The 24,689-nt window shown below is 36.9% G+C and overlaps 3 protein-coding genes and 1 long non-coding RNA gene across 13 annotated transcripts; 3 read left to right on the top strand and 1 right to left on the bottom strand.

Annotated features, from left to right (window-relative positions):
• The first annotated feature begins 1,888 nt into the window (after positions 1 to 1,888).
• LOC139198529 (uncharacterized) lies at positions 1,889 to 3,329 on the top strand. Its single transcript, XM_070827398.1, has 2 exons — positions 1,889 to 2,019; positions 2,103 to 3,329. The coding sequence occupies exons 1-2, from the start codon at positions 2,010 to 2,012 to the stop codon at positions 3,260 to 3,262; spliced, it is 1,170 nt and encodes a 389-aa protein (XP_070683499.1). The 5' UTR covers positions 1,889 to 2,009; the 3' UTR covers positions 3,263 to 3,329.
• A 2,483-nt stretch (positions 3,330 to 5,812) lies between these two features.
• LOC103443251 (calcium-transporting ATPase 9, plasma membrane-type-like) lies at positions 5,813 to 15,428 on the top strand. 8 transcript variants are annotated; one of them, XM_008382065.4, is made up of 34 exons: positions 5,813 to 5,988; positions 6,243 to 6,569; positions 7,063 to 7,179; positions 7,262 to 7,301; positions 7,806 to 7,921; positions 8,006 to 8,137; positions 8,239 to 8,328; positions 8,475 to 8,544; positions 8,653 to 8,723; positions 8,804 to 8,887; positions 8,991 to 9,068; positions 9,147 to 9,218; positions 9,419 to 9,502; positions 9,607 to 9,689; positions 9,777 to 9,885; positions 9,964 to 10,019; positions 10,140 to 10,182; positions 10,352 to 10,435; positions 10,587 to 10,724; positions 10,858 to 10,920; positions 11,008 to 11,106; positions 11,465 to 11,575; positions 12,156 to 12,323; positions 12,550 to 12,609; positions 12,762 to 12,926; positions 13,064 to 13,180; positions 13,320 to 13,418; positions 13,506 to 13,643; positions 13,811 to 13,911; positions 14,035 to 14,080; positions 14,197 to 14,331; positions 14,446 to 14,553; positions 14,630 to 14,721; positions 14,847 to 15,428. In XM_008382065.4, exons 2-34 carry the CDS (start codon positions 6,348 to 6,350, stop codon positions 14,956 to 14,958), a joined length of 3,303 nt encoding a protein of 1,100 aa, XP_008380287.2. In that variant the 5' UTR covers positions 5,813 to 5,988; positions 6,243 to 6,347; the 3' UTR covers positions 14,959 to 15,428. The 8 variants fall into 8 exon arrangements, with proteins under 8 accessions (XP_008380287.2, XP_017190048.2, XP_070661461.1 ...); XM_017334559.3 differs by having other exon boundaries at positions 10,855 to 10,920; XM_070805360.1 differs by having other exon boundaries at positions 5,817 to 5,988; positions 6,247 to 6,569.
• Positions 15,429 to 15,474: 46 nt separating this feature from the next.
• On the bottom strand, positions 15,475 to 16,683 carry LOC103443250 (uncharacterized). Its single transcript, XR_011571441.1, has 2 exons — positions 16,377 to 16,683; positions 15,475 to 15,978 (listed from the first exon to the last, which is right to left on the bottom strand). It is a non-coding gene; the product is annotated as an uncharacterized lncRNA (long non-coding RNA).
• A 1,642-nt stretch (positions 16,684 to 18,325) lies between these two features.
• LOC103443249 (ABC transporter E family member 2-like) lies at positions 18,326 to 24,129 on the top strand. 3 transcript variants are annotated; one of them, XM_070804613.1, is made up of 14 exons: positions 18,466 to 18,723; positions 18,946 to 19,007; positions 19,177 to 19,293; positions 19,988 to 20,073; positions 20,162 to 20,259; positions 20,341 to 20,458; positions 20,573 to 20,662; positions 20,843 to 21,147; positions 21,268 to 21,463; positions 21,575 to 21,760; positions 21,847 to 22,116; positions 23,036 to 23,281; positions 23,402 to 23,536; positions 23,653 to 24,129. In XM_070804613.1, exons 3-13 carry the CDS (start codon positions 19,191 to 19,193, stop codon positions 23,519 to 23,521), a joined length of 1,818 nt encoding a protein of 605 aa, XP_070660714.1. In that variant the 5' UTR covers positions 18,466 to 18,723; positions 18,946 to 19,007; positions 19,177 to 19,190; the 3' UTR covers positions 23,522 to 23,536; positions 23,653 to 24,129. The 3 variants fall into 3 exon arrangements, with proteins under 3 accessions (XP_008380283.3, XP_070660715.1, XP_070660714.1); XM_008382061.4 differs by lacking the exon at positions 18,946 to 19,007 and having other exon boundaries at positions 18,326 to 18,723; XM_070804614.1 differs by lacking the exon at positions 18,946 to 19,007 and having other exon boundaries at positions 18,451 to 18,723; positions 19,180 to 19,293.
• Positions 24,130 to 24,689: the final 560 nt, after the last annotated feature.

Below are 24,689 nucleotides of genomic sequence, written 5' to 3'. Positions count from 1 at the left end.
ATCAAATTAAATGTAGGTACGTTTAAGATGTCTAGTGGAGCTAGTAAACGTGATCCAGCTTGGGAACATAGCGACCCAATAGACGGAAACAAACATGGCACAATTTGCAAATATTGTGGTCGGGTAATGAAGAGTGGTGGAGTGACACGACTTAAGTACCATCTTAGTGGATTAGATCCAGCAAAAAATGTCCAACGATGCGATAATGTCCCCCCAGAAGTGAAGGCATTCATCAGCACATTATTAAAAAATAAAAAACAGCAGAAGGAAAAGATGACACAAGGAATGGAAAATATTCGAGCTGGGCTACGGGGAGAAGTCTATGGCCAAGCGGTTGACAGTGATGATGATGACGATGAGGACGAATGTGATGATGACATGGGACCTGAAGAACGACGCAGTTTGAAACAAGCATTACGTGCCTCCAAACAGTCAGCATGGGAAAGAGAACACCTTCATAAAATTCCTAATAGGGGACAAGGTTCCGGGACAAGTGGTGGTGCACAAATGAGACGGGGAGGCAGTCTTAGAGAATCACAACCAACACCACCAATAGCCCCAAGTTTATATAAGTCATCCAACGCACGTCAAAAGAGTGTTTGGAGTTATTTCAAGGGAGGTAATGTGAAGGAGGGAATGGGGCGTCTAATTAGCAAGTTCTTTATCTATGAAAATGTCCCTGCTGCGAAGGCTTCATCACATCATTTCAAAAATATGGTAGTGGGATGTCAACATGCCGGTGTTGGAGTACAACCTCTCACTCCCTATGAGATAAGAAACAAATATTTGGATATGGAGTATAAAGACATTGGCGAGTATGTTAACAAGTTGAGGTCAAAGTGGGAAACTAATGGTTGCACAATCATGTGTGACGGATGGACCGGCCCGACCAGATTATCTATCATCAACTTCATGGTATATTCCAAGGGCAAGACAATTTTTTTGAAGTCTGTTGATGCTTCAGACCATATAAAGAATTACAAGTATATTTACAAATTATTGAGGGATGTAATCATGGAGGTGGGAGAGCATAATGTTGTCCAAGTCGTGACCGACAACGGTTCTGCATTTGTCAAAGCTGGAAAAAAGTTAATGAAGCATCATAATGTGTTTTGGACATCATGTGCAGCACATTGTATTGATCTTATGTTTGAGCAATGGGGAAGAGAGAGAATGTTGCTACTGTGGTCAAAAGAGCTAGAACGATCACTAATTATATTTACAATCACGGTTGGTTGTTGGCAAAGATGCGTGAATTTTGCAGAGGAGAAATTATTCGTCCAGCTACCACTCGATTCGCCACCAACTATATTGCATTAAACAGCCTACTCAAGAAGAAAGCAGGGTTGAAGCAACTATTCACTAGTGACGATTGGGCCAACCACAATTTCAGCCGCTCAAATACAGGTCGTATGGTGGAAAGTATAGTGCTTGATCATGCTTTTTGGAGTCAAACAGAACATGTGTGTCAAGTGTTTGAACCTCTTTACAAAGTTTTACGGATCGTTGACACAGAAGTGTATCCTACTATGGGGGCTGTATATGAGTTGATGCGTGTAGTGAAGGATGAATTGGAAAGAAAACATGGTGCAAGGTGGGTCGTAAAAATAATTGAAGACCGATGGTATAAAACATTATACCACGATTTGCATGCAGTAGGTATAAATTATGTCATAATTTGCAATTCATTTCTTTAGTTGCATAAGTATTATTTATCTTATTAGAGTATGTGTTTCTTTGAACATCATATTATTTGAATCCCCGATACCAATACAGACCCGGTGTTGGAGATGATGATAACCTTATACGTGCTGTACATAATGTATACTCTAAATTAGACCCTGCATCACCAGCAGTTGGCCAATTTGGAAATGAGGTACACAATTACTTAAATTATAATAATTACTTTGTTGGATTAAACTAACACAATTTATTGTATTCAGCTAACATGGTTTAAAGATGCAAGAAGAACATTTGGAGAACCAACATCAGTTGCTGCTCGAACAAATATGTCTCCTAGTGAGTATAAACATATTTCACTATAAGTTTATAATAGAATTTGTTGGAGTTATTAGGCTTATCAACATTATTTTTCATTGTAGCTGAATGGTGGATCATGTATGGGACCGATGCACCAACTGTGAGAAAGTTAGCAATAAAAGTATTATCACAAACAGCTTCCTCATCTGCTTGTGAAAGAAATTGGAGCACATTTGCACTCATCCACACAAAGCAAAGAAATAAGTTGGCTCATAGTAGCTTGGAAAAATTAGTTTATTGCTACTACAACATGAAGCTTCAAATTCGAGATAAGGAAGCAGAAATCGATCATGTCGACCGTGGTGACCCACTAGATGTGTTTGATATTGTTGGTGAAGATGATGATACGGAGGGTAACCAACTTTTTCAATGGATTAGACCTCTTCATTTAGATGATGATGAAGGCAACCCAGCTCCCAGAGTTGCTGAAGAAGCACGTAATGAAGGGATAAATGTAGAAAGAGTATTAGAGGAGGAGGTGGGATCTAGCAGCGCTGACTCTTTCGAAGAACTTTTGCACCCAAGACCAAGCAACACTGGAATTCCACCTTTTTCCAATCCTACACAACCACAACATCGTGCTGATACTAATGATAGCTCTAGTACAAGATCAGGAGACTCACCTACCACCGGAGGTGGGAATGATGAAGGACATAGTGGAGCTGGAGGTAGTGGAGCTGGAGGTAGTGGTGGTGGATATGGAAACTATTATGGACCACCACCTCCCGGATATATGAGCCCCTTCACTGGTGAGGCAAACTTCACGCATGCAACCCAGGATGATGACCATGGCAGTAGGCGGGCAGGACCAGGAATTGGTGCCATAGGGAAGGACTATACTCGCAGAGAAAGAGGCAAAGGGATTTTGTCAAGTCAAGAAGATGACTCGTTATCTAGAACTTCAGACTCTGTTGGATTGGGAAGTACTAACTATGGTTTTACTCATAACCAACCATTTCCCTACCCTTCATATCCCATTCCTGTTGGGATGGAATCGAGCGACTCATGGAATCAATCACAGCCTCAATCTTCAAATGATTTTTCTTATGGACAACCTCAACCAATCTCGGATCCATATGGGTGGCATATTAACAATTACATGCAAAACTATTTTGGGGATTTATCATTTGATAACTACTCTTCACAATACACTCATTCTACACATAGAGATGATGAAGATAGTGACAAATTTGAACCTCATAGGAACTCTATGTGGTTCTAAAGTGTAAAATATTGTACTAATTCATTATATATAAATGATTATGGTGTGTTTAGACTTCTTTCATTAATTACTACATATTTTCTACACTCATAATGTTTGTCAGATCGCTATATAATCAACTTGATAATGTTAAATCCATCATGCAATGCATTTCCTTCCAATTTTTTGTGATAAACTAATAGATAATTGACTAAATAAACATCCTACAAAGTTTCAATAAAAATTTCCAAGTTTTTCTTACAATTTCCGTGGTTTCCATGTAATTTTTATCGATATCGATATTTTACCGATATTTCCATCGATATTTTCGTGTTTTCGGACTACCGATATTTCCGATATCACCGATATTTTCTTCCTTGTTGTTAAATACATAAAGGTATCTGTCGTTGCACGCTAAAAAAAAGAATTATTGTTTTCTCACTAAACATATGGTAGTGGATTTTTGAACTGCACAATACACACACACACACACAGGGGGGTAAAAAGCAGCAAGTCCCTCCCTTCCTGTCGTGTTCATGCACTTCAGCACGAATCTTCCTCGAACTTTCCATACCAGTAATGATGCATCTCATCTCACAAAAAATTTAAAAAATTAAAAAAAATCAGAAATCTCTCCTCCTCCTCCTCCGGTTCTGGTTATCCTCCAGCTTACAATGCGACGAGCGAGTCGTGTACATGTAAGCTCTCGTTTCCGGTTGTAGCCGACGGTCTCCGTCGAAACCCAAATCCCAGCCGATGGTCTTCGTCTCCAAACCTGCGTCTTTTCACGCCTGCGTAGCGTCGTCCGCAACAACTCCCAACCAGAGTGGGCGACGACCGACAATGCCTCTGCACAACTTCAGAGGAGGTCCGTCAAATCCTCTGCACAACCAGCGATCCGACGAAGCCTCCACACAATCCGACTAAGCCTCTGCAAATAGAGAAAAAAACAAGGGATTTCTGGGTTTGATATGAAAAGAAAGAGAGATAATGGGTTTGATATGAAGAGAAAGCAAACGAAAATAAGAGAAATTACGGGTTTGATTTTTACTGGGAGCAATTGTGGACGGTGCAAAGAAGCGAGTAAGGAAACGTAGAGACACTTCAGTATCTGACCGGAATACTAATACAAGTGTTATATCAAGTGTTTTTATTTAAGTGGTGAACAATTTTATTTTATAAATTATTAAAATTTTAATTCACATATCTTACCATTTATATGATAGCACCTGGTGCACCATTCCGATGTTCAGTCATACTAAAAAGTATCTCTTAGAGAGTCAAATAAAATAAGTTTAGATTAGTAATAGGAAAAATTAGGTTCTCATCCTTCCTTTTACTACTCTATTGATTAAAATCCTATTCATTTTTAATTTTTGATCAAGGTCCTTGGTATTATTAAATCATTAATTATTTCAATAATTAAATATTTTTTATTTCTAAATATATTCGTTTAATGTTAAAAATGTTACAATTAGTATATTTATATTTATGACTAAATTTTTTATCATATATTTTTAGTTTTAGTTTGTATCCATTTTTAATATGTAATTTTTTTTAATTTGTACCAATTTTCTTTTCAATTTTAATTTGTACCCATATATTAATTTCTTTTTGTGCCCATATTTTTTAAAGTTTATTTGTATTTGTACCCATATTTTTTTATTTGTACTTTTTATTTTGCTAAATGTACCCATGCTAATTATATGTACCCATTCATGTAAAACTTTTTAATCTTAAAATGTACTCATTCTTAAATATACAAAATTGTTATATGTAAAATGTACCATTTTTTTAATATAAAATCTATTCAATTTTTTTCTAATCCATTTTTAAACTTATATGGGTACATTCTTTTTTCTTTGATTTTAAAATGTATCTATGTCAAGTTTAACCGAAGAAATTTACTAATGTTATTAAGCTTAATATCTTTTTTTTTTTTTTTGTGATTTTGAAGAATATACCCATGTTTTGATTTTTTTGGTTAATTTTGATGAATGTACCCATGTTTACACACACACACACACAATAGTAGATTATATTTTAATATTTTTAATCCCACAAATTATGGTTTTTTTATTTAAAATCTCATTTATATAAACAACTAAAATTTCTAATTTTTAATTTAAAAAAAAAGTAACGTACATAAAAATAAATTATCACATTAATTTCAGGGATCTCAATCAAAAATTAAAAACTAACAAGGTTTCAATCAAAGAATGACTAAGGACCGCATCCAAAGTCTCCCTTAATAATAATACCATGTTAATGAAATGAATGAGAAAATGACAAAAAATAATTTCAACCTAAAAAAATTTAATTTAGTCGTCCATACATCACTAAACCCTTCATTATTCTCATGCTACTAAGTTCATGTCTAGAAAATTCAGTTTTATCTCTAAAATTAATCGAGTATGAGATAATTTAGTGCAACAAACGTATCCTAAACACAAACATCATTGTTAAATAAATAATGGTGTTCTTCATTGCACGCCAAAAAAGAATTATTGTTGTAATGGATTGTTTTTGAACCGCCCAATATATATATATAAATAAGCAATAAGTCCTTCTCTTCCTGTCGTGCTCATGCACATCACATGCATTAACAGCACGAAGCTTCCTCGAACTTTCCCTTCATACTCATCTCATCTCACAAAAACAAAAAATAAAAAAAATCAGAATTTCTCGTCCTTTCTCTGGTTATCGTTATCCTCCAGCCTACGATGCGAAGAGCGAGTCGTGTACAGGTAAGCTCTCGTTTCCGGTTTATCCTCCTGAATTCGCGGTAAAATTTATATAGCTGTTCGCCGGAAAAATAGAGACAGTAGCATCGCCAGTATGGTAAAAAAACGAAACAGAAAAGAAACGTTGATTCTTTTGGTGTGTGGTTGTTTTTGGCGTGTTGTTAATCAGCTTTAGCTTCTGTGTTTTTTTTTTATTTGGCAATTTTATTTTATTTGTTTGTTTTTGTTTGGTGTTTTTTTTAATTTTGGGAGACTAGCTAGGTAGGTGGGCACCAGAACAGGTTCGGAGCGCTCGAGTTAAAAAGGACGGAGGAGGGGGAGGAGGAGCAAACTCTTTTTTCGTAGCGTACGACGATTGAGAGATGGCTGCGTCACGTGGTTCCTCGTCTTCCACGAACGGGTTGTTGCCAACGTCGTTGTCGGAGCAGAACCAACACGACATGGAGGCAGGGGGAGGAGGGGCGAGGGTGGGACTGGAGACCGAGTTCGACTACGACGCTGCCGCGGCGAACGACATGCCGACGGATCCCTTCGACATTGCCCACACCAAGAATGCGCCTCACGAGACGCTCAGGAGATGGAGGGTACGTGTTATACGCATTCCATTTCATTCACATTACACTGATTGCATTGCAAAAAGCAATGTCATTTTTGTGGATTCAAATCAGTCACGTATTAGTTAATGCCATTGATATTTTATGTATAATATGATATGCAATGTCGTGCTTGCTAGCATTGTTTTTGGTTCGTTGGAAGTGGAAACGAATCGGCATCGAATCGAATCAAATTTTGTTTCAATCCTAGAAAATATTGCCGATGCTATTGATGCAATGTAATGGGGTATATTACACTCGTTACGCATATTTTCATACGCAAAGTTATGTGTTACCAATGTACAAGATTTGGAAGCTCTTCGGGTTAGCTCAAGCAGTAGGATAGGTTCAAGTTCGATTCCTTTCAATGTAACAAATTTTTTTTTACACGGTTACGGAATGGTATAATCTTTTTTTGGTGGTGATTATTATTATTTTTTTGTATCATCGTTCTAATTACATTTGCTTATCACTTTCTTGGCAGCAAGCGGCATTAGTGCTAAATGCTTCCAGACGGTTCAGGTACACTATGGACTTGAAAGCGGAAGAAGAAAAAGAAAAAAGGAGGCGGATGATTAGATCCCATGCACAAGTCATACGAGTAATGTTTCAAACAATAATTAACTATTCAGTAATTGGAACTATTTTTGTCTGTTCGACTGATGATTGCTTGTCATATTTAGGCAGCATTGCTTTTCAAATTGGCAGGAGAACGGGAACTTGGTATGTTCACTCTAGCTTCCAGTTATTTATAATTACAGTGCTATTTTTATGAAGGTTACGTATTTCATCCACAGGTTTTACAGTATTTAGTTTGTCAACGTTTGCTGTGTTAGACTCATGGACATTTTTGGGCTTATTTCATTGAAACTAAAGCTTTTGCATTTTATGGTCAGTCAATACAGTACTCAAACTCGTTGTATACTGGTCCGCTGTCTAAATGATGTTGATCACTTACCTTATTTCTGTACTCTCTTTAGTTTTGCCCGTGCTAGACTCACATTCGGTTTAGGTTCTAAGGTAGGGCTACCGTGAAGGGGAAGCATTATTGCATGTTGTGTTCTGTCAGGCTCGATATTCTTTGGATCCATAACTTTAGTGTTTTATTGTTGGACGGTTCAGATTTTCTTTTCAACATAATTAATTCTAGCTTTACTTTCACTCTTGTCGGAAGATTCCATTCAAGTTGCTTATTTGCATGATTTGCTTTTGTCCCGGATGATATAGGGATAGGCACAACAGTTGCGCCCCCAACTCCCAGTGGTGATTACGGAATTGCACTAGACCAACTTGTTACATTGACCAGGGAGAACAATATTACTGCTTTACAGCAATATGGAGGGGTAAGTTAACTGCAACTGTATTTTTCCTTGTTTTCGTAATGTTCTGTTTGCTCTACTTACATAATGCAATCATCATTTCACTAGATTAAAGGCATATCAGCGTTGCTAAAATCGAACGTGGAGAAGGGAATTCGTGGAGATGAAACAGATGTAGTAAAACGAAAGGAAGTGTTTGGATCAAATACATATCCTCGGAAAAAAGGGCGGAGTTTCTGGGTATATTATCTAATTACAAGGTGTTACATTTTGTTATTTTCTGGTTTTATTCAGGAACATGTTGCAATAACTGAAATTCATTCCTATGCTTTGTCCTGCAGAGGTTCCTTTGGGAAGCTTGGCAAGACTTGACTCTTATAATCTTGATCATCGCAGCAGTGGTGTCATTGGCACTCGGATTAAAAACTGAGGTATTCTCGACCATTTGCATCCTCTATTCTCGTATTTAACCTGTAACTGAATGGTGCTCGTTTGTCTAATTATCTGGGCGTGCTTTGTATTTCTATGTTTTTTTTGAACAGTTTTGTCTACCTTTTTTCTTTTGATATCCTCATAGGGTTTGGAGGAAGGATGGTATGACGGAGCAAGCATTTTCTTTGCTGTGTTTCTTGTTATAGTTGTCACAGGTATTGGAATTGATATTTGTAATTGTGATTTGATCTTGTTTCTGTTAGACTCATCTTGGAAGCACGAGACCAATTTTTTCCTGTTCCTTAAATTTGTTTGTTTGCCAGCTGTTAGTGATTATCGGCAATCTCTTCAGTTCCAAAATCTAAACGCGGAAAAACAAAATATACAATTGGAGGTGTGCACTCTGCCATCTTTGGAATATTAACATTTACTCTTTGGATGCTGAATTGACTATATATTTGAAAATTTCTATAGGTCATGAGAGGCGGTAGATCAGTAACGATTTCAATATTTGATATTGTGGTTGGTGATGTTGTACCTCTCAGAATAGGTGATCAAGTGAGTGTACTTAATGTTTTATTTGTTCTAATTGGAAATTAATTTTACAATTCGTAACCAAATTATTTTGTTCTTACTTGATTGTTGTTCTTGTTGTACTTAGGTCCCTGCTGATGGAATCGTAATCACTGGTCATTCACTTGCTATTGATGAATCTAGCATGACTGGTGAAAGCAAGATTGTGAGTGCTTATACGGTACCCTGCACCAATTCAATTATGATCGTTACCGATATGATTCTTAAGCGCCATCTCTTTCAGGTTCACAAGGATCAGAAAGCACCTTTCTTAATGTCAGGTTGCAAAGTGGCTGATGGAGTGGGTACTATGCTGGTAAAGTAACTTCAATTAGTTTATTGTGCTGCACTTATCATAACTTGACTGAAACAACCAAACGTTTCATGTCTATTTGTTTTGATGCTGGAATTATCCCTATAATGCTTTGTTCCTAGTCTCCTTTTTTCTTCTTAAAGTAATACGTGACTGTCAGTACCAGTACCACCAGGCGGCTTCACCTTTTCGGCTATCTGTAGGTAACTGGTGTTGGAATCAATACTGAATGGGGATTATTGATGGCGAGCATCTCAGAGGATACTGGTGAAGAAACTCCTTTGCAGGTTTTTGCATTTTTCCACAAGTATAGTTGTTTGATCTATGGGAAATCCATTTTTTTTTATTATTTACAGCTCAAGATATATTATCTTCCGGTGATCTGTGATAGGTGCGGTTGAATGGAGTTGCAACTTTTATAGGCATAGTTGGGCTTTCAGTGGCTGCTTTGGTGCTAGCCGTCCTTTGGGGCAGGTAACATTGTGATCATTGAATAATTATACTATATATTACATAAATTGTTTATCATCTTATCAGCCTCACTTTTATTTAATGTTTTAGATACTTTACCGGAAATACAAAAGATCTAGAGGGAAACGTACAGTTTAAAGCTGGTCAGACTAGCATTAGCAAAACCTTTGATGGAGCAGTGAAAATTTTCACCATTGCTGTAAGTGAAGCTTCTGGATGCATTTCGGTTTAAGGATTATATGTTGGCCTTTCTTTGACAAACTATAGAACCATGCAGGTCACCATTGTGGTTGTTGCAGTGCCTGAAGGGCTACCTTTGGCTGTTACCTTGACGTAAGTAGCATCCACCACTTTTGCTTCAGGTTGCAATTACAATGGATCTAAGTCTAGTATTACCAATATAGTTCTCATTTGTGTTATCAACTTTGCATCTGGTCTTCAATTCTGTGACAGGCTAGCATACTCAATGAAGAAAATGATGGCAGATAAGGCATTGGTAAGTGTCTTTGCTCTTTTTAATTAAAAGTTTTTCGGTTTCTTAAATGTAAATGCTTTCACTGGTCGAACATCATTCTGTTTTCATTTTTTGTGATAGTTTTGCGTCTACTAGGAAATGGATTTTTAAAAATCTTGTGAAACTAGTTTCTTACGGTAAAGATGTGCAGGTGCGTAGACTGTCAGCGTGTGAAACTATGGGCTCAGCAACAACAATTTGCAGTGATAAAACTGGGACATTGACTTTAAATCAGGTGTGTTCTATGCTCAAACTGAATTTATTTCCATCAATTTGTGGACGCACGGTACTGGTCAACATGTGAAACCTCAGTATCATGTAGTTGTTTCGATATGAAAAATATATTGGTAACATAGAAATACTGACAAAAATATATGATGATGCAGATGACTGTGGTTGAGGCATATGTTGGGAGAAAAAAGATAAATCCGCCAGATGATACCTCACAGTTGCATCCGCTGGTTTCCACTCTCCTAAGTGAGGGCGTTGCGCACAATACCACTGGCAACGTATTTGAGCCAACGGTAATATTTCTCTTTAGTTGTCACAGCATCATTAAGGGAGGAATGACATTGTTTTCCTGAGCTGTTGAGCTTTGATGGTATTCTCAATTTTAAATGTTAGTATTTAAACACAAAACATCAATTTATTTAGCAGGGTGGTAAAGTCGAGATTTCTGGATCTCCTACGGAAAAGGCTATACTTTCATGGGCATTCAAGGTTCATTTAAATGTGCTTTAGCATACTCTGGTACTCTTGTTTTCCAATATTTGAAGATTTTCTAAGTTATCATATTCTGCATCGCAGTTGGGGATGAAGTTTGATGTTATCAGATTGGAGTCTACAGTCCTTCATGTTTTCCCTTTCAACTCGGAGAAAAAGCGAGGTGGTGTTGCACTAAAACAGGTACTTGATTAGATAAAGGTGTAAATTTTCAATTTCGGAATCACAAGATTAAGACCCTGTGGGATCTGCATAGTAAGATGCCTTTATTCCATCTAGAAAGCCTCACGTGGTGCATAACTTTATATATGAGCTTGAAGTAAATCGACTATATCCAGTGGAAGGTGATAACCCGCTGCATTTTTCATCTGGAAATTATTACTGCATTTTTGAATGCAAGATTAATATACTTACATAGTGAGACATACATGATAATACCTCCATAGAGCTACTTCAATCTTTTCTGTGCTCAGCTTCTCTTTCGTTGCCTGATTAATCGCGTGATAATGTTATTTCTTCACTTTCTTTCTTTTCATGACAGGCTGACTCTAAAGTTCATATACATTGGAAAGGAGCAGCGGAGATAGTTCTAGCCTCGTGCACAGAATATCTTGACTCAGATGGTTGCTCGCAGAATATTGAAGATGACAAGGTTGGGAACACGAGCCATAAAAACATAATCAGAAAATCTTAACATATATAAAAAACACATATTCTGAAAGATTTTGAGAAAATAAAATCTAGGAACAAGCAGAATTTTACTTAATTTAAATGAACATACTCCAGGAAGTTATGTATGAGAGTAAGGGCTATATCTGGCACTTCTGCTCTTGGTAACGATGAGAATTGATACGTACAAAACTCTTAGGGTCCATTTGGATGGAAGATCCGGAATAAGGGTATTGGATTGCATGTAAATTGCTTAGTTGTGCTTTGAAAAATGTTGCTCGTATGTTCAGAAAATCCACATGTGGGTTTTCACGAAAAAGAAGAGTGGGCAATCGTTATTTCATATATCCTCGTTTTCTTGAAGGGAGCTGTTATTGGCACTCCAAAAAGATCATCATGCACTCCAAATTTACAAAAACACAAGGAAAAAAATTGTACAGTGAGGATTGCGGGATAGCATTATGCCAATAACTACACCTTTTCTCTTAGAAAAATGAGAAATATTTGTCTCTTGAAATTATCCTGTGAAATTTGGTTATGATATCTTGTTATATCCTTTGCAGGAGTTTTTCAAGACGGCTATTGATGACATGGCAGAACGCAGTTTGCGGTGTGTTGCCATTGCATACAGACCATATGAACAGGACAAAGTTCCTACTGATGAAGAGCAATTAAGTCAATGGGCTTTACCAGAAGATAACCTTGTCCTGCTTGCTATTGTTGGTATAAAGGTGCGTCCAAGAACAAGTCTCATGATACTGAATTATTTTTCTTGCCATTTAATTTCTCATCCGCACACACATGGACAAAATAAATTCCCAACTATTCCAGTTATTTATTTAGAGCAACCGTTGCGTATCTGTTTGATGGCCTACGGCATCGACAGTACCATTTTCTTAGGCCTTGCTTTTAATATAAAGTATTTTCTTCCTAGCTAATATGTATGTTGGTGATTAGGATCCTTGTCGTCCTGGTGTCAAAGATGCAGTGCAACTATGCACTGAAGCTGGTGTTAAGGTAACTTTCCTCATTGATATTATAACATCTTGATTTATGCTACACTTCTGCAAACATAATGATGTATACTTATCTACATGATAAAACATTTTATATTATGGTTCTCAAGTCTGGAAAATGACCTGATGAATCTCGTTTTTGTGAACCTGTAGGTACGCATGGTCACTGGAGACAATCTTCAAACAGCAAAAGCCATCGCGTTAGAGTGTGGAATACTACTTTCACTCGAAGATGCAACTGAGCCTACTATCATCGAAGGAAAAACATTCCGTGAATTGTCTGAAAAGGAAAGGGAACAAACCGCCAAGAAAATAACAGTATGGTTCCTACATTATGGAAAATTTTATAACTTTAAATCTTCAGTCTGTTTCTCTTGCTAATTCTGTTATTTCTAGATTGCATGTCTCTGATTGTACCTAATGGTAATGAACCTTTTTATTACGGTGTTGCATAGGTAATGGGCAGATCTTCCCCTAATGACAAGTTGTTGCTTGTGCAAGCATTACGTAAGGGGGGTGAAGTTGTTGCAGTAACAGGAGATGGCACTAATGATGCTCCAGCACTTCATGAGGTTTGTCATCTTTGTGAATTTAATAAGTTCATGTGGTTGGCGATTTCATGTCTTTTTAGTTTTAAACTTCCCGATAACCAGTCTTTTTAGCAAAATTCCTTGTTATAGTTGATCAGATCTTACCATTTTTGTATTTTAGGCAGATATTGGTCTTTCTATGGGCATTCAAGGAACTGAAGTTGCAAAAGAAAGTTCGGATATCGTTATCTTGGATGACAATTTTGCCTCTGTTGTAAAGGTCAGTAAGTCTACTTAATGTAAAGCAATGATGAGGTTAGGGTGGTGATTTTTGTCTATTCTGAATGTCTCTCTGTACATTATGTAGGTTGTTCGCTGGGGACGTTCTGTGTATGCAAATATTCAGAAATTTATCCAATTTCAACTTACTGTTAATGTTGCCGCTCTTGTAATTAATGTTGTGGCTGCAATCTCTTCTGGTAGTGTTCCGTTAAATGCAGTACAGGTCTCTCTCTCTCTCTCTCTCTCTCTCTCTCTCTCTCTCTCTCCCCCACAATCTGGAATATGAAGCCAGAACAAAAATGAGTGAAAGAGTTTTACAGCACATTTCTTTTCTGTCATCTTCCTTCGTACATTGTGGTTGTAATAATTTATTTCATGTTCTTCGTACAGCTTCTGTGGGTTAACTTGATCATGGATACTCTAGGAGCACTTGCATTGGCTACCGAACCACCTACAGACAACCTTATGCAGAGAACACCAGTTGGCCGGAGGTATAAGATAGTGCCAGCAATTACATACTCTTAACAATCTGAATTTGATACTATTCAAAGTTAAATTTTGTTGTATTCTAGATTCCGTCTGAGTGAAGTAATAATCTGATATTTGTTTCTTAGGGCACCTCTTATAACGAACATCATGTGGAGGAACCTACTCGTTCAGGTACCTCCTCTCTTTTGGATTATCGTTTTGCACTTTTACAAACATCGCAGTTGAAGCATCATATATTAACATTGTATGAATCTGTTCTCTAATTTCATCGCTTTTACTTGGCACAGGCTATGTATCAAGTTACCGTCCTCCTTGTCCTCAACTTTAAGGGAAATCGCATTCTTGGTCTGCAGAAGGATGTCCAAAAGCATGCCATTGGTGTGAAGAATACTCTCATATTCAATGCATTCGTCTTTTGCCAAGTAAGTATGGGACTTAAAAATAGTTATGTGGTATTACGATTAGGAGTTGCGTTTCAATTGTTTAGTTAAGCTGGATTTATTATTTGTTCTAACACCTATCTTGACTTTTGACAGATTTTCAATGAGTTCAATGCTCGAAAACCTGAAGAAATAAATGTGTTCATCGGAGTGACCAAAAACTACCTCTTCATGGGAATAATAGGAATCACATTGGTACTTCAGGTGAGAGGCCACTGCATTTATATTCTGGTTTCGGGTTCTTCCTGTATACAATTACCGAGTTTAACTCCAATTTCAGATAATCATCGTTATGTTCCTCGGAAAATTTACAAAAACAGTGAGACTATCATGGCAGCAATGGCTCATATGCTTGGGAATTGCCATTGTCAGGTAAGTTAACTTGAACAATGCTTATGTTTTTCTAACTGGCTAAAGTTTGGCTAACGTTTAATAAAACATGCCAGTTATTTTTGTTTCGAAATCTTAGTAACTTAACTGCCTTTATTTTCCGATAGTTGGCCTCTTGCTGTTATTGGAAAACTAATTCCGGTCCCAAAGACTCCGTTTTCCCAGTACTTCAGTCGGCCTATTCAGCGGTACAGAAATTCTCGTAATCGTAATACCTAATGCGCATCTCCCTAGTTATGTTCTGTACATGTACATGCTATCAAACCTTCAATTTTCAGAACATCTTTGGAAGATCACGCTAGTCATCCGAGTTTCTTCTTACTATGAGAAATAAATAAGGAAATTGAGGATTCTCGTTCTCAAAACTCAGCTCTATTGATCTGTCAAACTAGGAGGATATGCATTTGGCCAAAGACGGATTAAATCCTTCTCCGTGGGTATGCCCTTTTCGGTTTTTCCCCCTCCTCGTTTCTCAGGGCACACGAGAATAGCGATCTATCATTCTTTTTTCGCCTGAAAATATTCCGGCATAAAAGGATGGTTATAGTATGGCATCTCCTTCCTTACCACTATTTTCTATAGCTTTTGTGTAAGAGTTTGCTCGTCACAGATTTGTATATCCAATTAGTAAATTGCTGTGTAATTTATTAGCAAAGTGTAAATAGAAAGCTGTTACTGTTTTGGAGTAATTTTTTTTCGAATTTTCACTTCAAAATCTTGCTCTTTGGAAATTGCTTTTGCACTCAGAAGAAACAAATTTTATCAATCATTGGACTAAACAAAATAAGCTCATCTGTTTGTTCTAACAAAAACGATATTCTATGCTATTCTAATCTCTAGGGAGAAGAATTTGAACTTGAATGCATGTAGTCGGCACACTGCCCTCGCTAACTGGCATAGCTCATGTCTGCAAAGATTTGCACATCTTTATGTGTGAAAGTAAGAGTCATTTGCTAAAGTTTGCACGTCCCAGCCAACCCCCGAATATTCACTGATCTGCATGTCTTGCTGGTAACTTGCACCATGAACGACATTTTGCTGCTGCTGGTGCAGTTGCTGTTGTGCAATGTAGGATGCTATTTGACCGTTTGTCTTGAGTATCTCGGATTGAGCCTCCAATATATGGTGTTGCAATTGAGAAATAATTCTAACACATCCATAAACTGGATCTTCAACGCGTAACGATGCCTCGTAAAACATGGAGTCTGCTGCTGCTTCTCTTAAATGGACTGGAAGTTGCTGCATTTACAATACAATTAGACGATTATTTATGATTATAGACAAATTCGGTACACTCGCATATCCGAAAAATAAGAACAAGGATTTCAATTATTTCTATATTTTCGACAAAACTTTGGAGTTAAGGTAGTGAGGAAAATACATGTATATGTTTCTCGTATACATGTTTAGAAAGGTCTCAAGTTCGAATTTCCCTTATTCCACCAATAAAAAAAACGGTTTTATGCAACTGGCAATAAGAAAGTCTTCCTCCGTGTGATGAACATGCATGAGTGTAGCGGCATTGGCTAGAGTAGATGTTCTCTCCTCATGCATCCGAGTTCAAATCCCAACCTCGCCGCAGTTTAGGACAAATGCTACTTAATTAATGATGAGCAATATCTTAATTAATTGTTTACCTCTAACATTTTGGTAATGTTGCCGGCACCAAAGATCTTATGAACACAAGCAAATCTCTCTGGATTGGAGGAGGGAAAATAGGGGGCCAAAACACAATCTTGAGGGCATCTTCTTCTCAAAAATCTGCAAGCTGCACATCTCGTTGGATTATTGGAAATCATATTTAGATATTACCACAGATTCTTTACAATCTAACCAAAAGATTTTGCTTCTCAAAATTTCGAGGAAATCACATATTTCTGAGTGATTTTGTTTCCAATATATATTAGGTGTTCATAGATCCGTTTGAATATTTCGAATTCAATCACGAATGCTTAGGGTGGTAAATTTGTCTAATATTGGAAAAAATATAACGGCTACTTTCTTTTGTCAAACTTTCAAAAATTTAAGGATGGATTTGATTGAAGGCAAGGGAAGGAGAAATTTTTAATTGTGACGGGAACACTGGTACACCACGTGTTTTAATAAAAGTGGTGAAACATTTTATTTTTTAAGTTATTAACTTTTTAGCACACATATCTCACCATTTGTATAGTGATATATGGTGTACTATTTAATATACCGGTCACACTGAAAAATCTCTCCAAGGGAAGGCATAATATTCATTATTTTTTAAGATTTCCATATGAATTGTTAGACCATCTCCAAACCTGGGCTAAAAACCAAATTACCCTCCAAATTACCCCCCAAACACTCTCTAACCCATGTTAAAATTTTAGGCTAAATGCCAAATGTTATTTCTGGGCCAAATACCCCCCAGCTTTCCCCCCGGGCTAAATGTCAAATGTTTATCGGAATTTAAATTTTTTTTAGATTAAAATGTTCATAAAATTAATTTACAATAATCTACATATTTATTTTTTTTAAATTGATTTAAGAAAAAAAATTAGCCTAAGTTCATTCTTTAATAATTCGGGGCTAAAATTTTAGGGCAGAAGGGTTGGAGCAGAAAAAATGTTTCTGGGCTAAAAGCCAAATTTTTCGGGCTAAAAAATTTGGCTTTTAGCCCAAGGGTTGGAGATGGTCTTAGGGTGTTAGGGTTTTACCATTTATTTTTCACTCAAAGTCTACATTATTTCAATTATTTCTGTTAACTTTAATATCTGTTTTAAAAGAAAATCTCAAAGCTTTTATGTTGTGGCATCGACTCCTATAAAAAGTCCCACAAACCTAAGCTATTGTGCGTTTTTATACAAGTGATTTTGGAGAAGGAGAATCAACACAATAATTCAAATGCAGGGTTAAACAAACTTAACTATTAGAATTACAACTCCACTGTGTATTCGATTATCCTCTTCTTGAGCTTTTAGCAAATTAAGATGCAAACCCAATGCCCATACAATAGAGAGAAACTTGGGTAGGGAGCCTGACGAGCTAAATAGTCAGGTAGAACAGGTCTCACTCATATAATCTCTCAATATACAAAGTATCATTGCAAATGAGAGTGGCGTAACCGCCCTATCAAATTTTACCTTTAACTATTCCTGATTATTCATAGTTTTTGCAAGTAAAGAATTTAATAACGAAACAAAATTCCAATCAATTTGAAAATTAATTTTGTAATGAATAAAATGTAAAACGACAACCTTAATGATGATTATCCTAGAAGATTATTCTTGTACTAAACTAATTTTTGGCACAACGTTTTATAATATTGACATGAGAATTAACATTAAACTCAGCAGAGAGCTCATGAAAAGTCTTTTTTGTTTTATTTTATTTTTATTTAACAAACATATTATCTACACTTGGAAGGAGGGAGTTGCTTAGTCTCACAATGGACTAGCAATAATATGGTTCAAATTCGCCTTCGACGAGGAATCGAACCTAAGACCTCTCACTTACAAGTGAAAAAGAATATCACTAAACCGTAGTACAAAGTAGCTGAATTATCTCATTTTAAAATAATCCCTTAGCATTGCGCTCTTCAATGAATGTAAACAAAAGTAAGGCATGACCATATGGTATGATTTTGAGATGACGGTTGGTGATATGAGTGTGTTAGGGTTACAATTGAGAATTTAATGAACTTCATGAGGGTATTAATCGGAAAGGCAAAAGTTCTGGGCGTGTGAGGGAGAACAGAGAGGCCCTTCCCTCCCTTGTCTAACTATCGCGCAATTTCCACACCTGCCCTTCCCTACTCTTAACGGTCGCTCACCCTCTATCCCCTCTCTCTCTTTCTTAGCTTCCATTTTTCAGTCTCAGCCTCCACCGCCACCTCAGTTTGATACCCTTCGTTGTTCTCCGTAACTGTTCAGTGTATTTTCTACTCCTTCTCTGCTTGCAGCCGCCAGCTGATCCGACTCAAGTTTCTCCTCCATTTTCTCATCTATTGCCAAACAGGTATTTCTTTAGCCTGCGATTGAGATTTGAGCAAAAGAATCTGCTTTTGAGCTTAAAAGAGTCATCTTTTGATTGTGATATTTGGGGTTTTTTTTTTTAATATGAAAAGGAGGGGACGTGATTGTGAATTTGTGATTATAGGGGATTTTGGTGAAATTAGGGATTGGGTTTTTAGTAATGTTGAAATTCATGCTGGGGCTTATTATTTTTTCATACATGTAGACATATTCAGGCGAATGGTTTGAGCTGTTGGGTTGCTTCTCAGCTTTGGGTGCGGATAATAGGTTGGATTGGATTGCAAAATTAACAAACTAGCCAGCTTGCTCTGGATTTAGTTTTGCCCAAATTTAAATATTTTTCGGCCCATCAACACCAGTAGTTTGATTCTTGCTCAGTCTGTGTGCATTTGATCCTTTGCTTAATTTGATCTGTGGATTTACTGTGGATGGACAGAAGAAGATTAGGAGATGACAGACCGTTTGACCCGTATAGCTATAGTGAGCTCGGACAGATGCAAACCCAAGAAGTGCCGCCAGGAATGCAAGAGGAGCTGTCCTGTTGTCATCACAGGTATGTTACAGTAACCCCTTCTTACTTATATAATTTCCATTAGTGTTATGTAACAATATGTGTATACGTGTCTGTCGCTCTTCATAAAAGAAATAAATATCAGGACTAATTAGATTACTCAGATAATGGTTTGTTTTGTTTTGTTGAAAACAAAAGTGAATTGTGATCTTGCTATTATATTTCTATATGGTTTCTGTGATGCACGGTTCTTGATAACTTGGATTTGTCAGCTGTTTTTTTTATCATGCGAATTGGTATTTATCTTGAAACATATTATTTGTGTTCAAATGGTCGTGGAAGCTACTTGTGACGGGAGAATGACTCGATGATTATGTTAAGTAAATAAAAGGAGATAAAGGTAATGGAATGCCTCCTGCAAGGAGAAACACTTAGAAATTTAATTATGCTCAAAGCTTGCCATAGAAAGAGATTATTGGTTTATAAAATCAAGGAAAGCTTCTATTGAAGGTTACTAAAAATACAGGCATGAGCTCTTGCATATAATGAGGTGGCTTCAAATGGATTTAATGTTTCTGTTGGCGAGTTCCTGTTATGCATTATCATAGCAACTGTGTTTGCTTTTTTGTGAATGAGCTGCTTTTTTATTATCTTTGTCTTTATGTGGTCTTAATATATTTATGTTGTTTTCCTATAGTGCTACAAACATACACACTACTAATCAGTCTATATGCAGGTAAACTATGTGTCGAGGTTACCCCTGCATCCAAGATTGCTTTCATCTCAGAAGAATTGTGCATTGGATGTGGTATTTGTGTTAAGGTATGTAAGAAGTGCTGTTACTGTCATTTGCCTGTTTATCTTGTGTTTTAAAGGCATTAATTGGACTCTATACCGTCTGATGATGCAGAAATGCCCATTTGAAGCAATCCAAATCATTAACTTGCCAAAGGATTTAGACAAAGATACAACCCATCGCTATGGGCCTAACACTTTCAAGCTACACAGGTTAGCTCCTCACGACATTACCGGGAAGTGATCGCTTTTGCATTTATGTGGTTTGGGATAACATAAATTTTTCAATTTCAGGTTACCAGTCCCAAGGCCAGGTCAAGTTCTTGGTTTGGTTGGAACGAACGGCATTGGGAAGTCAACTGCCCTCAAAGTTTTGGGTGGAAAGTTGAAACCAAATTTAGGTCGTTTCAAAGTAAAACTCCTTACAGAAATTCCCCTTCTTCGACAAGTTTATTATGTTTCAAATATGTTTGGTGCATTCTTCGATTATCTTATCTTGATGGTTTTTTATTTTTTATTTTTGCAGAATCCTCCAGATTGGCAGGAAATCTTGACCTACTTTCGAGGATCCGAGTTGCAGAATTTTTTTACCCGTATCCTGGAAGATAATTTGAAGGTACCATTTGATTTTGATGCCCATAATCTTTCGTACTAAAAGTTTAGCATTTAAATGAATATAATTTTGTGTGTTCTATCGTGGGTATATTTTGGCCATCTTTTGTTGTCTCTAATCATTATATTGTCTTATGTTATATTTGTTCTTGCTTATTTGCATAATATTCTTTTTACTTAACAGGCCATTATAAAGCCTCAATATGTTGATCACATTCCAAAAGCAGTTCAAGGGAATGTTGGGGAGGTGCTCAGTCAGAAAGATGAGAGGGATATGAAGGAAAAATTATGTGCTGACCTTGAGCTGAACCAGGTTATAGAGCGTAAGGTAGGGGATTTATCCGGTGGGGAGCTTCAAAGATTCGCTATTGCTGTCGTTGCCATACAGCATGCAGAGATATATATGTTTGACGAACCTTCAAGTTATCTTGACGTCAAACAAAGGCTTAAAGCTGCGCAAGTTGTCCGATCTTTACTCAGGCCTAATAGGTTTAATTTTATATTTTCTCTTATTTTCTCAAAATTGAATTGCATGGTTTGTTTGGATTCCATTTCTTGATTGTCTTACTGCATATTTAGCTAATAGTCATATTTTCTTATATTTTCCAGCTATGTAATTGTTGTGGAGCATGATCTTAGTGTCTTGGATTACTTATCAGACTTCATTTGCTGTTTATACGGGAAACCGGGTGCATATGGAGTTGTAACTCTTCCTTTCTCAGTTAGAGAAGGAATCAACATCTTCTTGGCTGGATTTGTTCCTACAGAAAATCTTAGGTTCCGGGATGAATCTCTGACCTTCAAGGCAAGATTATAAATTTTATCCATGAAATGCTCTTTTGACTTGTAACTGGGAAAAAAGAAAGACTCCCTTGACTTATTATTGCTTTGTGATTTACTTTGTTGTCTTTACCAGGTTGCTGAGACTCCACAGGAAAGTGCTGAGGAAATTGAGACATATGCACGATATAAATACCCATCAATGACTAAAACTCAGGGGAACTTCAGGCTTCGTGCGGTTGAAGGTGAATTTACTGATTCTCAGATTATTGTAATGCTGGGAGAGAATGGAACAGGGAAGACAACATTCATCCGTATGCTGGTATTCTTTATTTTCATCTTCTTTTTCTTCAGTCATAGTTGCTTTGCAGCTTCAGATGTTGAGTTAGCATATTGCCCAATTTTCAGGCTGGTCTATTGAAACCTGATTCTGTAGAAGATTCCGATGTGGAGATACCTGAATTCAATGTTTCTTACAAGCCCCAGAAAATCAGTCCAAAGTTTCCATCCACTGTCAGAGCCTTGTTACATTCAAAAATTCGTGATTCATATACTCATCCCCAATTCATGTCAGATGTGATGAAGCCTCTTCTTATTGAACAATTAATGGATCAAGAAGTTCTGAATCTCTCTGGTGGAGAGTTGCAAAGGGTTGCATTATGCCTATGCCTCGGGAAGGTAAATTATTGTTATTCTTGACATAAATCAAATTAGTAAAAGTAATGTTGTTGTTCTGCTGGGTTGCTTATATGACGTTGATGCGGAAAGCTCTTTTATATGTCTTGGTTATGAATTTGAGAAGCCTGAATATTCTCTGTAAGCATTGATTGTTTTCATAGATTCTTGTTTTTCAACAGATGGTTTGGTAGTTTAGTTGAAATACTTGGTGAAAGGTCACAAGGTTCAACTGGCTATATATTTCTTTTCATTTCCTGCTTCTGAAAATTAGAAGTTGTGTTTACTTTTTCCTTATTATCAGTCTTGTGAGTATAGAGTAAGAAGGGAGAGATAGGGTTCCCATGTGATTAATAAAATGGGCCTTTGTGTTGTCCTAATGAATCCTTTTCAACACTTTATGTTTCCCTTCTATTTGTTGCCTTGGATGCATCTGAGCAGGCGGGAATTGTCTATCTGAGTTTGGAAGTTGGGATGAGGGTAAAAAAACAAATGATATTATGATGTCTAACCTACGGGGAGGTGGGAGTGCCAGGGGCCTTGCAAATTTTTGGAAAAAAGGAAGGGATACAGGAATCAGGATTGTGTTGTAGTCTGTTAAGTGTGGTCCCTGCCATTTTGTTTTAGATTTTCCGTCCTTGAACAAGTTTGGCATATATCATGACCATCTGTCATTCCTATGCTTGTGCTCTAAAACCTTGAAATAATTTTTTTGTTCTCTTGCCAAATATTTGTTTATCCTTTGCCTTCAATTTGACATTGTAAATCTAGTGATTAGTTCACAATAACAGATTCACTCTTTTTTTTATTGTTTCACTGGGAAGGCTGAGTTATAGTTTTTTGTTGTTCTAACTGGTGAAAATGCTTGCGAATCAGCTATCACGGACACATTCTAATCTACGTCTCTATTTACTTAATGCAGCCTGCAGATATATATCTTATAGATGAACCGAGTGCGTATCTTGATTCTGAGCAGCGTATTGTTGCATCCAAAGTCATAAAGAGGTTCATCCTACATGCTAAGAAAACGGCATTCATCGTTGAACATGACTTTATCATGGCTACCTACTTGGCAGATAGAGTTATTGTCTATGAGGGGCAGGCATCAATTGATTGTACTGCAAATGCTCCGCAGTCATTGTTGACGGGGATGAATCTCTTCTTATCTGTAAGTGTTGCAACTTCTTCGTTTCACTCTATTGTTTTGGCCTCCAACTATATTAGTGTGTGATGATAAGAATTTAATTTTGCTCTTCATCGATTTTTTCAAAATGATGCATGCGTGCAGCATCTTGATATCACATTTAGGCGTGACCCGACTAACTATCGCCCAAGAATCAACAAATTGGAGTCGACGAAGGATAGGGAACAAAAAGCTGCTGGGTCCTATTATTACCTGGATGATTGATTAACCCATATGATGGTATGTTACTCTGCTTCGTTCTCTTTTATTTGGGGTACAAATATTACTATGCTTCATTCATTACTCTGTTGATTTCATGTTTCTTCGCCATCTTGATAATTTCGCTGGTGTTTCAGATCGACTTTGCGTTTTTGGCCGAATATGGAGAGGGTGTTAGTATGATTTTATTATGGAATCTCGGCGAAGTCACAGCGTGCTGACATTTGATCGGAGGTCCATTGTCTGTTGAAGAGGGTGATGTTTGTTTCCAGGCCTTTAGATATTGTTGCTACTCGAGTCAAATATGCACATATAATGTGCTTGCAGTTATTCAGTTTTTGGTCTCAGAGTATCAAAAAATCAAATGGATGTTCTTTTTTGGGATGCTTAATATCAGTTTAATACGTTTTAATTTTCACCAAATGACATTGTAGTTCGACATGGCTCTTACTTCAAGTGCTTTTGGAGGATTAACTTGCATTTTTATTGAGGCTTGGTAAACGTTTTTTCTAAAGTGCTTTTAGTCATTTGAAAGCACTTCTCAAACGAGCCTTATGTTTAATTTTGGTTATATATAATCAGGGCCTTTATCCAAAGGGTTCTCATTTTTTGGATCCGGATTCTCTTCCTTCCAATTGTCTCTTTGACGTATCCTATTTGAATACTTGCAATTAAGCAATGTCAACATCTCGTGTTGACATTTTTATAGAGAGAAAAAGAGAAAGGAGAGAGAGGAGGGGGACTAGAGGGGAGAGAATTTTATCCGACATTCACCTCTCCCAGACCCTGCGTAAAGTGGGAGCCTTGTGCATTGGGTACGACCTTTATTCTTTTTTTTTTTTTTGGTAAAAATAGGGATTAGTTGTGGGTCCTAGTATGTAACGAACTACAACGATTCCAAACTATTTATTGTGATGAAATTTCAATGTTTCTTAAAATATAATATAATGTTTTTCAGTACTAACGGAAATGACCTAGTAACGAGAGGTCTTTTTTGACGACAACTAAAGCTAAATTATATTTCAACCCTAATATCAAATTCAGGGTGGGGCATTGCTAACCATATTGTTGCATGAGAATAAGACCAAAATGCAACTTAGGCTATTATCTAAAGACATTGCTACAATTCAGCTTATTAATTTATCCACAAATGCTCTCTTGGTCACTTAGTAGT

This window comes from Malus domestica, chromosome 09 (assembly GCF_042453785.1).
Source record: "Malus domestica chromosome 09, GDT2T_hap1".
In the NCBI taxonomy this organism is placed as follows: Eukaryota; Viridiplantae; Streptophyta; class Magnoliopsida; order Rosales; family Rosaceae; genus Malus; species Malus domestica.
Note: the sequence above shows the minus strand (reverse complement) of the source record. Positions and strands in the feature narration are given on the sequence as shown.